At 49.1% G+C, this 13231-nt stretch overlaps 1 protein-coding gene across 10 annotated transcripts; it reads right to left on the reverse strand.

Annotated features, from left to right (window-relative positions):
* Positions 1 to 3149: 3149 nt before the first annotated feature.
* Miip (migration and invasion inhibitory protein) lies at positions 3150 to 10245 on the reverse strand. Of its 10 annotated transcripts, none has more exon segments than NM_001017450.2 (10): positions 3150 to 3450; positions 3721 to 3858; positions 4595 to 4691; positions 4807 to 4936; positions 5260 to 5312; positions 5394 to 5502; positions 7242 to 7326; positions 7691 to 8053; positions 8312 to 8508; positions 10079 to 10245. In NM_001017450.2, coding segments are annotated over 9 exon segments (1161 nt in total). In that variant the 5' UTR covers positions 8426 to 8508; positions 10079 to 10245; the 3' UTR covers positions 3150 to 3378.
* Between the last annotated feature and the right edge of the window lie 2986 nt (positions 10246 to 13231).

A 13231-nucleotide genomic window follows, 5' to 3' on the forward strand; every position in this document is an offset into this window, starting at 1 on the left:
AGTTAAGAGCTGCCATGTGGGTATTAGGATTTGAACCTGGTCCTCCGGAAGAGCATCCCAAATATTAAGCCAAATCTAATCCTCTGTTCAATTTTAATTATGTGATGCCACTCTGTCTGTCTGTGTATGTGCATGTGACTGCTGGTTCCCAAAATTAGACCCTTGAATCTTCTTGTAGCAAGAATTACAGAAAATTGTCAAAAAAAACCTGACCTGTCATCGCAACAAACGTGTCTTCACTACTTAGCTATGTCTCTAGACCTGTAAATATTTTAAACCCTTTACATATCATCTTGATGTCAGGAAGGAGGGAAGAACTAATACAAGAGAAAACCCCTCTTCATGTAAATTTTTATAAAGATAATGGACATCATAGATGTCTTTAGTTTAAGAAAAAAAATCTAGGGCTGGAGAGGTGGCTCAGCGGTTAAGAGCACTGACTGCTCTTCCAGAGGTCCTGAGTTCAAATCCCAGCAACCACATGGTGGCTCACAGAGATCTGATGCCCTCTTCTGGTGTGTCTGAAGACAGCTACAGTGTACTTTCATATAATAAATAAATCTTTAAACAAAAAAAAAGAAAGAAAAAATCTATCTTTCATCTCTCTTTTTTTTCATAGCCTTGAAGGAAGGATATTGTTTCCTATGTTCACTCAAGTGTCATGGAGGAGATGACCAATCGTGGCTGGAGTCTGCATTTTGCAATATTTGAAGTAGATATTAAAGTTTAATATATGTGAGGCAATTCCATTTACAGAACTTTATTAGGCCATTGTTATATTCTTCCGTGACTCCTGGTCATCTTCTTTTGTATTTTCACTTGATGATCTTTATTTTTGTTGCTCCGATGTATAGAATGAAAGCCCATCACCTGTGTGGTCCATTGTTTATTTAAATATCAGACGATGTGTACTCATGCTTTTCAAGCAAAGCTGTTTGTGAATGGTGCTGTGTGGTTGTCCCTGGTTTTGTTTTTCAGATGTTCACAAACTTCCTAGAGGTGGTGTAGTTCGTTATCCAGCCTGGCTTGGATGTCAATCATTAGTCAAGGCTACATTTTAATGTTTGATTCTCATGTGTCAGCCTCCTGAGTTCAATTCCCAGTGACCACATGGTGGTTCACAACCATCTGTAATGGGATCTGATGCCCTCTTCTGGTGTGTGTGAAGACAGCTACAGTGTACTCATACATGTAAAATAAATCTTAAAAAAAACTTTTTTTAATTTTTAAATTTAAATTTGAAATTTTAAGCAGGGCAAGAGTGTACAAACCTGCATTCTTTGGACCCACAGGCTAAGGTGTCAGGATTAGTATGACTTTGAAGCCAATCTGGTAAGATCCAGGTTCTCTTGATCTCAAAAAACAACAACAACAAAAAAAAAACAAAAACAAAAAAACCCCAACAACAGGACACACATACACACAAAGCAAGAATCTACAAATAGCTAAAGCTCCCATTTGTTCGGCTTTGATCTATCGATCTGGCATTAAAAGAGAATATACTGTTTTTGCTTTGTTTTAGATGTGTGGGTATTTAACCTGTGTGCATGCCTCCCTGTGCGTCACACGCATGTCTGGTGCCTGTGAATTCGGAAAAGACCATCAAGTGACCTAGGAAAGGAGCTACAGAAGGTTATGAGTCATGATGTGGGTGCTGGAAAGTAAACCTGGGGCCTCTCACAGAGCAGCCAGTGTCCACTGCTGAGCCATCTCTCCAGCCTGCAACTGGAACTTTAGAAAAACTAGTTCCCCGTGCATGCACATCTGTGCAGTATCTTCAGAAGCTGTAGAGGTAATCTCGGGCCCCGCTGCGATTGGAGTTACAGACATCCGTGTACCACTAGATATGGGTGATCCAATGCCGGCCCTCTGATGCAGAAGCGTCTTAGCTATTTTTCCACGACTATGGTAAAACAGCGTGAGCAAGACAATGTACGGAGGGAAGGTTTTATATAGTCCTAAAGGTTAGAGCCCACGGTGAAGGGCGCAGTGTGGCGGCTGAACTAGAAGCCGAGAGCTGAGGGCTCATATGCAGAACCACCAAGAGGATACGGAGTGAATGGATGCAGAAGAATGAGCTTTTCACCTCCCAAAGCCCACATTCAGTGACATTGTTCCTCCAAGGTCACATCTTCACAGACACGCATCCCTTAGACTACAAAGAATATGTTCATTCGAACCACGAGCAGTATGTACTCTTACGTGCTGAGCCGTCTCTCACACGTCGAATTTAATCTTATGAAACCTAAAGGATCCAAGGCACTGGGGAAACAGAGTCCCATTCCCTACCGCCTGCCAAGTCTGTCTTTGATGGGGTTGTTGGCTGTGAGCTCCCTAATGTATTCTTCCTAGGGTTGTGGGTCACCCACTTTCTATAGGTGAGCCCAGAGAGGAACATGGAAGATACCAGAGACCTCAAGAGAACCCTTCCAGGGAGGTCAAGGAGCAAGCTCACTCAACATGAGATGCCGTTTTCAGTGAGTCCCATGCTGAGAGAATGTGTGTGGACACAGGTGTACACACGCTATGGCATGCATAGGAAATCCTGAAGACCACATTAGGTGTGGGTCCATACCTTCTTCCAATGTGTATGTCAGATTACCTTGCCCATCAGCCTGTGGGATTCCTCTATCTCCCCTTCCCACCTCCCCATAGGTTTATGAACACTTGCTCAGCACCTGGCTTTTACATGGGTCCTGGGGATTTGAACTCAGATCCTCAAACTTACATAGCAAGGATTCTTATCCATTGAGCCAGCTCCCCTGGCCTGAGATATTTTGACTCTCACCTTGGCCTAGTCTGCTTTGGGGGACACAAACCCCCATCTGTCTGGTAGACAGCCATCTATCTAGATCTGAGAGCAACAGAAAAAGCTAGTATCCCGACCAGGGTCCAGTGGCACATGCCCACATTCCATAATGAAGAGGTAGAGGCAAAAAGATCAGAAGTTCAAGGTCATCCTTGGCTACATTGTAAGTCTCAAGCCATCTTAGGTTTTGTGAGACCATATGGTAGAAAATACACCAAAAAGCCACACTCCCAGTGTGGCCCCCAGGTAGCCAGTGTCTCCCTTAGGCAAAAGGGCCCAGGTGAGGCCAGGACACCTGGACCTCAAGAAGGCCATCAGAAATGAGAGGCTTACATGGAACTGGAAGTGTACGGCCCTGAGCTTTATTAGTACACTACTCAGAGCACTCCCTCCCCTCTGCCCTGGATTTTCCACTTTCTAGCTCTCAGGAGACGAAGGGGACAACCGAGGAGAGACAGCTCAGCCACCGCCATCTTGTCCACTTCCAGCTCTCCGGTGCTTCTCCTCAGGGGAAGCTGATGGCACTGGTAGAATACTGTCGCCTTCTGTATAGTCAGTCCTCATGGCTTCTAGTGGGAGGGACAGAGCCGGGCAACCTGAGGCTCTGACCAGAAAGGTGGTGGGACCCGTGATCGCAAGGCCTGGAAGAAGAGTGAGGTCTTAGGGAGTTACTAGTGGACAGATGAATAGTGAGACATTGTGGGGTCCCTCAGGGATAGATGGAACTCATACCAGCCTCAGCTCCTCCTGCAGCCTGCAGTGAGGGCCTCCTTCCTGGCTAGACGGGAGCAGGTGTCAAGGACCATCAAAGCTGCAGGGACACCTTGTCAGAGCCTGGGCTCCCATCTTGACAGGATCTGTCTTACCCGGACACTTTGCCACCCCAGGTTGGGACACACCCAAGACCCTACCTGATAGGATGGGTTTGTGGCTGACAGATTCCGGCGCTGTGCTGCTCCATGGGACACAGAGGACCAGAGGTCCAGGCTCTTGGGGACAGAGGTTTTCTCTGACTTTGGAGGCAGGATGTCCCAGCCCAGCAGACAGTGCTGTGGAAAGCCAATGTTAAAGGCAGTTGTCATACACAACTACGGAAAAGCCCCCTGAGGAACTACGATCCCCTCCCTGGGGCGGAAGCTCTGTTTACCCACTGGCTTACTTACCCTAGGTCACCCCAAACTGGGGCACCACAACCCTCCCCAGGATGGAGGAGAGGGTGTGGATATTAATGGAATCCTCCCACACTGGACTTAGCCTTGAACAAGTCAGTTGCATGACTTCACTAAGCCACCCACGAAACTCCAATACTGACAATGGTCCCTTTATTCCCACTTTACAGGGAAGCCAAAGCGTTTTTCTCCCAATTGCAGCTGCTTTGTCCTCCACCAGGTTTAAACAGGACACTCTTTGACCCCCATCCTGACTAGGAATATGGGACGTTATGTTGGAAATTTAAAGGTCTGGGTTCAAGTCCATCTCTGCCACCAGCCCTCATCTGCTTCCATGGCCTGTGTGGGGGTGAGATAAGACAGTGGCTGCAGTTGCTCTGGGGAACAGGATTCCTAAGAGCTTTGAATGTGGTACCCAAGAGCTCAGTGATTATGGCGCACGTAGATACACATTTTAGACACCCTGTAGGGGACAAATACCACACCTGGCCAGGGACTGAGGATTTCACCAGCCAAAACCTGGTAGCATTCAATATCCTTAGAGCGAGTTCTCTTCCTAAGGCTAGCTCAGGACCCTGGCCCAGCGGCCTCTAGCCTCTTAGGGCAGGGAGCTTACCCGAGGCAGAGCAAAAGTGTCAGATGCATCAAAGCTCTTCCTTCTGTGAATTCGGTACTGGTGTGGAGGGTCCATGATGGACAGGGGGATGCTCACCCTATGTAAGAGGGCAGGCACAGCATGAAAATCAGCAAGGGTCACATTCTGCACCTCACCCTAGTTACAACTGTCCACTGGGACCCTCCAGGATTCCCAATGTTCTCAACACTCACCTGACTTGTACTGGCTCTACCAGAGTTTGAGGGCCCTGCTCATCCCGGGGTATCCCACACAGACAGCAAGGGGCACCCGGATCCAGAGGCTCAGGAAACAGGCGGCGGTTGATGCGGTAACAGTACACACCTGTGAAGTCCATGAGACACCACAGTTCCCTCTATAAGCTAGGGGTGTTGTTTCCAGAGCCGAGGGCTGTCCTCGGTACACGAGCCATGCCATCCCCTGAAGAATGGCTTTTTCCCAGCACTTTTCCTCTCAAAGTCTTGGTTCTATACCTAAGTTCAGGGAGAAATGTCCTCCCAGGGGCAGCTTCTGGAGAGAGGTGGTTATAGAAGGCAGAACCAAAGCCAGTCAAAGCCCTAGGGAAGATGCATCCCATGATGCTTGGACCCCAGGCTGCCCTCCCTGAGTCTGCAGCTCAGAGTGACCCAGCACAAGTGTACACTCACACTCATGGTCCTCTTCCACACCACTGCTCTCTTGCAGCTCTGGGAATACAGCTCTGGGGATGGAGAAAGAACATGAGTGGGGTGAGTGATGGAGTCCCCCAACCTTTGGACAGGCCCCACCAACCCCTGCTTACTCAGGGGAATTGCAAACACAATCCTCTCTGTTGTCCTCTCGAAACCTCTGCAGCATAGAGAAGTAGGCTTCGGATTCACTACTGACGGGAGAGCTACTGTCCAGGGACCCTGGGGTGGGCGAACCAGCAGCGGGTGAGTAGAAGCACCCTGCCCCGCAGACTCGTCATCCCCTGTTAATGCCAGCTCTGTTTGAGCACCAGCCTGGCCTGCTGTGGTCCAGCAGTCCCCAGACAGCACAACCAGGGCCCTTAACAGGGACCACACACTCTTTATATTTTAGAGACAGTAACTATGTAACTAACTGAGTTGCCTCTTGAGCTCTGAGATTAAAGGCCTAAGTCTCCACGCTTACTTCTGTTCTAGAGACGAGGTCCCCTGTAGCCCAGACTGGCCTGTGACTCAACGCTTGTCTCACCTCCCAGTGCAGAGATAATAGGCAGAAGCCTGGCATACGTCTTAGCTGAGGAAAAAGTGGGAGGCGAGACAAGGTTCCCTCTCTGAGGAAGCCACATTCTAAAGAGGTAAAAGATGAGTTAGTCACCAAGGATCTCTGTGATATGATACTGAACGGGGACACTTTCTGGGAAGCTGGAGGCCACAGCCAGGTGGCTGCAGACCAGAGGGTGGATGTTCTGAGGGAGGTCTGTGAAGGTGACCTAGGTAGCCACAGGGACAAACTGAAAGGATACCCCAGTAGGTGAAGTTGTGAAAGCCCCAGAACAGACAGGAGGGGACTGTGGCCAGAGCACAGTGAGGAGTGAGGGTGGAGGGATGGAACCCAGAGTCAGAGAACTCAGGGACAACAGACATGTTTTTACAGGATTCTTCTTTGAGGCTAAGAGGTGAGAGGAAGCATGGCCAGCAGGAGAGAAGTTGAAAATTCTAGAGTTGTACTAAGGAATTTCTAGAGATTGTACTAGTCGTCAGTACATGGAATATGTAAAAGGGAGGCGAAGTCAAGGCTGAGTCCAAGGCATAGGGTGACTTATTAGGTGCATGAGGCTGCCATTTACAGAGATAGGAGGAGGGGCTACACTGAGGTTGGAGGTAGAAACCACACCTTGGTTACTGATGTGAGATTAAGATACTCTTTAAAATTGCATCTTAGTTTTCTTCTTTTGGTGACTAAATTTTTTTAAGTGGAGTGAAAATACTTATAATCTTAGCAGTTGGAAGGCAGAGTCTTGGGGATCTCTGTGTTTCTAAGGAAGGCTATTCTACATAGGGAGTTTCAGGATACTCGAAAAATTTACCAAGAAGATACTAAGGTAGCGCTGGAGTGATAGCACACGCCTTGGACACCAGCACTGGGGAGGTAGAGGCAGGAGGTGGAGCTCTGACATCCAGGACAGCCAGGACTAAATAGAGACCCAGTGTATACAAACAAACAAGAAAAGAACACTGGCCGCTTTTGCACCCACCCAGTGGCTCACAACCACAATTCCAGCCTCTCCCATGCCCGTGTGGCCTCCACAGCCACCAGGTATGTGCGTGATGGACAGACACACATACGGGCAAACTCACACGTCAATGGATGGTTAAAAAGCGAAAAGCTGAAATGGGCATCATTTCTGCTGCATGCATTTTAACACTCGGTTTTCAGAAATGAAGCAGAAGAGGTTAGAAAGACGACAGGAAGCCCTGGGAAGCCAGAGGGGCAGAAGAGTTGAGATAGTTCCATTAGTGTCGATCGGGGGCCTGGCTTCTATAAATTCTCAACTATAGACTGGCAGTCCTGACTCACTAGCTCATGCGTTCACTCTCATTTCTGTCCAGGCTAAGATTAGTCCAACCCCGGCCCTCCCTTGCCTGAACCCCTACCCGGCACCTGTAACCCCGCCCCTCACCTGCGGTCCAATCATAGTCTAGGCATGGCCTAGAGTACCAGCTGCTCTCAGGCACTGAAGACTCCTGGGAGAAGGTCACTTTGGGCTGAGGAGGTAGACAGAGGCTACATCAGCAGGTCTGGGCCCAGAGGTCCCAATACAGGGGGACACCATGCCTCGTCCTGACTTAGACTCCAGCGTGGCGCCAGCCTCACTGGGGAACTCAGAAATGGGAAGGTCAGTTTGGACCCGCTTTGGGTGTGGCTTTGAATAAGCCCGGGCTCCAAGCATGTCTTCCTACCTGTACAATAAGGCTTGCTTCCTTTTTTCACAAAGCACTGACTAAGAAACACTCCAGACCTTCTAGAAGCCTCACCTGGACAAGAGACACTTTTCTAGGGACAATCTGTCAGACAGGGAAACTAAGGGTCCTTAAGGCTCCCCGCGATTTCCAGGAACTACTTAGTTACCTTAGACAGCTTGCCTAGTCGTAACGGGAGGGACCTTGAGACCTGTGCCTTGTCAGGCCCCAGACCTTTTGGTCCTCCCAAAGACACTGGCCGCTTCAGACCTTCAGTGGCTAGCAAGGGTACTGAGGAGGGCCGTAGTCCTTCCTGGGGCTCCTGGTGTTGGCATGTGGCAGGTGGGAGAGAGTCCACCCTGGAGTTGACTTTGCCATACCAGGCCACATCATAAGTGTCACCTCGATGACTGTCCAATGGGTCCCACACGTGTCTTTTGTCCTGTGAGTTGGGGGCCACTGAGGAAGCAGAAGTCTCTTGGGACAGTGGCATCTCTAAGTTGTTGCTGCTGCTGCTATAGTCCAGGTTTGACTGTAAGAAACAGGTCAAGTTACCCAGGCAGCAGCCTGGCCAGTGCCCAGCCACTCTGACCTGCTGTGGACCCGTAGGTCTTTACCCTTCTGTGGTTTTGGGGTTTCCCAGTCCAGTCCCTTCCTCCCAAGGCCTCTGTTTTACACCATCAACGAAATGGGTGCATCAGGAAAGGCTGACCCTGGAGGCTTGGACATAGTCACTGAGGATAAGTTGTCTTTTCCTCATCACCTGGGCATTACCAAGGTGGCCACCCACCTCTGATGCTGCTCTGGTCACTGACTGACACATGGCCTCGTGCCCAGCCCAAAGCTGCTTCAGGAGCTCCAGGCTGAGCAGTCGAAGCTGGACAGTATCTTTAGTCTCCGCCATGTTGGTCATGTAGGCTTCTCACAGCAATGTCACCATCTCTGGGCTGCGGTGCACTCACAGGAGGTACTCAGCCTGGGTTCCACCTGAAGTCAAAGCAGCAAGGACAAGCAATGAGGGAGGAACCCTGCCCCACAGGCCTAGATTCGAAACATCACCGCGATGCTCCTTCACTCTGCGGCCTCACCCCGTGTACTTAACCTCTCTGTGTCTCTCATCCTCACCTGACAGATCGGGAAACACAGTGTTTACCCCACCACACTGACACTGAGGCGGCAACAGTTTAACGCGTGTTAAACCTGTAGTATAGCACTTGACTGATGTCCAATACCCACTAACACAGCCAGGGTGTGCTTCCTCGCCCACCAAGAGACTAAGACTCCCACTGGGCCTTCCCTATGTAATCTGATTCCTGGGGCCTGTGAGATGGCTCCGTTGGTAAAGGTGCTTGCTGCCAAGCCTGACGATCTGAGTTCAACTCCTAGGGCCTACATAGTAGAGAGAACTGACTCCCACAAATCGTCTTCTCCCCTTCATACATGGGTCATGGCATGTGCATGTCTACACCCCCACACGTATACCCACATCTGATTCCTTTATCATATAGAAAAGACTAGTACAGCATGCTAACTAACTTGCTTAACATGTTTAATAACTTCTGCTATCTGGAGCTGGCATTGAACCCAGGACCTGAAGCACTGAGTCTTTTCTCTACCACAAATTTTCCAGCCAATTCTTTTTTCTTTTTCTTTCATTTCTTTAGCTCTTTCTTTTTCCTTTACTTGCATTTGTGACCTCATCCCAAGGGCACACAACTACTAAATGTCAAAAGCTGAGTTTGAAGCAAAATGTAGGTTCCTGCTTGTTGTGTAGTGGCTACTTCCCTGACATTCAAACTTCTCCCTCATGGTGGGAGGAGAGAGTCTCCTCAGAATGTTGCAAATGCCCAAGGCCCATTCCACAAGGTTGATTTAAAAACTGTCCAGGGAGAGAGGATTCTCCGATGGAGCTGCCTGAACGCTGCGCAGGGGTGGTTCGCTGCGCAGGGGTGGGTCAGAACCCGTGCTAGGTGTGCGTGCCAGTGATGCAGCTGCCTTTGGGTCATGCAAGTTCCCGCGGTAAACCCAGTGTGTACACTCATTGGTTCACCCGGCTACGCTCGGGTGGAATCATTCCTCTGCTCTGTTGGCTGTGCTCTGGGGCAAATAAACCTTTGCTGACATAGGACTCGGAATGAAGGGTCTGCAGTTAGTAAAGCACGGCCGTGATAGGGTTGGTACGATGCCGGGACACCCTCCACCTCTTCTCCAGCCAGCTTTGGTCCCTCGTAAATTAAACTCAGTGACACTTCTTTTGCTTCCGGAAGAGATGTCTGCACTATAAAGAAGCACTTCCCACTTCTCTTAAAACCCCAGGCCAGACTCCTTCAGCAGTATCAGAACCCCAGTCCTGTCCCAGCTCTGCCACCCCACACACCCCTGGGGACTTGGGCTGCAGGGGGCGAGCAGAGATGACCCTAGCATCCCACTCACGCACACTCAGGCAGGGTGCACACCGGGCCTGGGCGCTTGCCCCTTCTCTCCTGGTCTGGCGGGACTTAAGCACACCTCTCTGTTCCCAAGATCAGTGGCTACCTTGGACGCCAACGCTCCTCACCCGGAAGCCCAGGTTTCCAGCAGCCAGGGATCCGCACCTAGCAGGGGCGGAACCTCCAGTGGTTGTCCTAATTGGCTAGTGCCGAGGCGGGGCCTCCGCCGCTGTCCCAGTCGGCCAATTGGCGGTACCAGGACTTGTTTCTTCGCATCCGGAAGCGGCGGTTTCATTTGGGGGCGGGGAGAATTTATGGGGCCTCACTGCTAATTGGTTAACCGATGATGCTAATTCTACCAGTTCAAATTTTACCGAATAGCACGGTACCAGGAGGACAGGTTCCGATTGGTCAGTGTGGCCCGGTTACGCAATTTCCGGATGTGAAACGGCTACTGGCGGTGCATAGGTGGGGCTAGAGACTACGGCAAACTTTTTTTCTTTTTCGTTTTCTTTTTAAAAGGCTTACTTCAACCTAGGGGCTCCTCCGGCTTGGGCGGGTGTGTGAATATACAGACGTGCCGTATTAGCCCAGCTTTCTATAACACTTTAAGTCTTCCTGAAGTGCCTATTTTGTGCCAGAGACACAGGGATGCAAAGATTTAAACGGGTGGGGACAGAAAAAGAGAACTTGGTGCGAAGATTACAACATAGATACCAAAAATCTGCTGCTGTAAGATACAAGCCAAAATTTAGTGTAGTCCAGGCTGGCCTCAAACTCTCTGTGTCTTGAGGATCATCTTTAACTCCTTTCTAAGCCTGCAGCCTCAACCTCCTCTAGTGCTGGAATTACAGGTGTGTTCCAGCGCACCCAGTTTGTACGGTGCTGGGAATTGAGCCCAGGACTCTAGGCATAAAAATGTTTTACCTTAGCTGTTCTCAAGGGCACCTTGTTTTTAATACCCATGGCTGACAGCCGCTCCATGTCACATAGGCAAAGCCAGCCTGCCCGGGGAAAGGGTCTTGGAATATACATCTGGAGTCCAGGTTAAGGGGCTTGTTTACCCTACAGTCTTCATTCAAGAAGCGAAGTGTACTGCTACATTTTAGGTTGCAAGTACCTATTCTATGGCAGGTTGGGGGTAGGGGGTGGGGATAGCATATGCAGCCGGGATAAAGTGCCCTGGCTAGGACTGCACATTACAATCAATAGAATTCGCTGGGTGTGGTTGTGCACACTTTTAATCCAGGCACTCAGTAGGTAAGGGTCAGGCATCTTTGTGAACTCCAGGCCAGCCTGTAGTGAGGTCCAGGAAAACCAGGGCTACACCATGAGATGCTGTCTCAAAACAATCATATGGCATGCACAAATTTTTAAAAAGAGGTATTTACACTGGGGATGTTGATCGGATAGCAGAGTGCTTGTCTGTTGTGCACAGATTGATGGGTTTGATCTCAGCACAAACCGAGCATGAGAGTGCACACCTTTCATACCGGGTAGAGGCAGGTGGATCTTCAGATCCCAGCATCTCCCTAGCCATCCTAACACACGCACACACGCGTGCACGTACACACACACGAACACGCGCACACACACACACACACACACACAGAGACAGACATACACATAGCCACACACACGCACACACGAACACATACACACACACACACCAGCTCTAAAAGTAGTTTTGTTTTTAAAAAAAAGGGGGGGGGGGGCTGGAGAGATGGCTCAGCGGTTAAGAGCACCCGACTGCTCTTCCAGAGGTCATGAGTTCAATTCCCAGCAACCACATGGTGGCTCACAACCATCTATAAAGAGATCCGATACCCTCTTCTGATGTATCTGAAGATAGCTACAGTGTACTTATATATAATAAATGAATAAATCTTTAAAAAAAAAAAAAAGCACTGACTGCTCTTCCAGAGGTCATGAGTTCAAATCCCAGCAACCACATACATGGTGGCTCACAACCATCTGTAACGAGATCCGATGCCCTCTTCTGCTGTGTCTGAAGGCAGCTACAGTGTACTCGTTATATATAAAATGAATAAATAAAATCTTTTTAAAAAAGGGAGTGGGGGGAGTGGGACGCATGCATGCCTTTAATCCCAGCACTCGGGAGGCAGAGGCAGGCAGATCTTTGGGGCCAGCCTGGTCTGCAGAGTGAGTTCTAGAGAGCAAAATCCTGTCTTGAAAAACAAAAAAACAAAAAAACAAAAAAAAAAGAAAAAAAAAAAAAGAGGGACACATCATTGTGTTTCAAAAAGGTGTATAGACTCTGACCCTTCTTCCCTGTGTGGCTTTATTGTAAGCACCCACCTAGGGCACTTTCATGGCCCTCCCAGGGTACTGTCATTGACTGGCTGTTCTCTTTGCTTCCCTCACTCTGACCTCTGTCTCCACCAGCAGCACTGCAGACCCCTAGTAAGATGTAAGTCAGCTCTTCTTACTTTCCCCTTCCTTTCCTCAGAAGCACATGCCTCAAAAAAAAAAAAAAAAAAGTTCCACCCCAGGTCCTACCTGCTCTTTCCTCTCCCTTCTCCTTCACTCTTCGTTGGCTACACTCCTTTAGTTCTATGAAGACAATTCAAATACACTCACCTCAGGCCCTTTGTACTTGCTCTTTCTGCCATGGAACACCCTACCCAGATCTACCAGGACTTCATTACCCAGTCTGTATGTAGGGGATACCTCAGATCTCCAACCAACCATCCTTTTACCCTTTCACACCTCCCTTCCTTCTCTTCTTGACCTCTTGTTTGTATGGAATAGATCTTGGCTTTTATCTACAGATGAGCTTCATAAAGGCAGGGGTTTTTGTTGTTGGAATGCTGGGAATCAAACCTACAGCCTCCTGTATGCTGGGCAAGTCAGCCCACCCCGAGACAGGGTTTCTCATTGTGATTTCAGGCTGGCCTCAAACTCAGATCAACTGCCTGGTTCTTTAATCACGAGCCACCACACTCCACTTTTTTATTTTTTAAAGACAGGAGTCACTATGCAGCATGGCCAGCCTGAAACTTGCTGTCAGAGAGTTGGGTTGGGTCTCCTTGGGACCCCAGCACTGGACAGTTAAAGCCCCCATGACCCTCTGTTGCCCTCCCCTTCGAGTGAGCAGATGAAATGGAGAACTATCTGACCTTACCTGAGAATAATTAACTCAGTGCACCCTTCCTCGTTAACCACCACCCAGCAGGCCATCAGTAGTAGCATGCTAATGACAGAACAACCCCTACGCTTAATAAACTTTTTGCTTCACATACATGTGTACTAACTAGATC

Source organism: Rattus norvegicus, chromosome 5 (genome assembly GCF_021556685.1).
Source record: "Rattus norvegicus strain SHRSP/BbbUtx chromosome 5, alternate assembly SHRSP_T2T, whole genome shotgun sequence".
Classification (NCBI taxonomy): domain Eukaryota; kingdom Metazoa; phylum Chordata; class Mammalia; order Rodentia; family Muridae; genus Rattus; species Rattus norvegicus.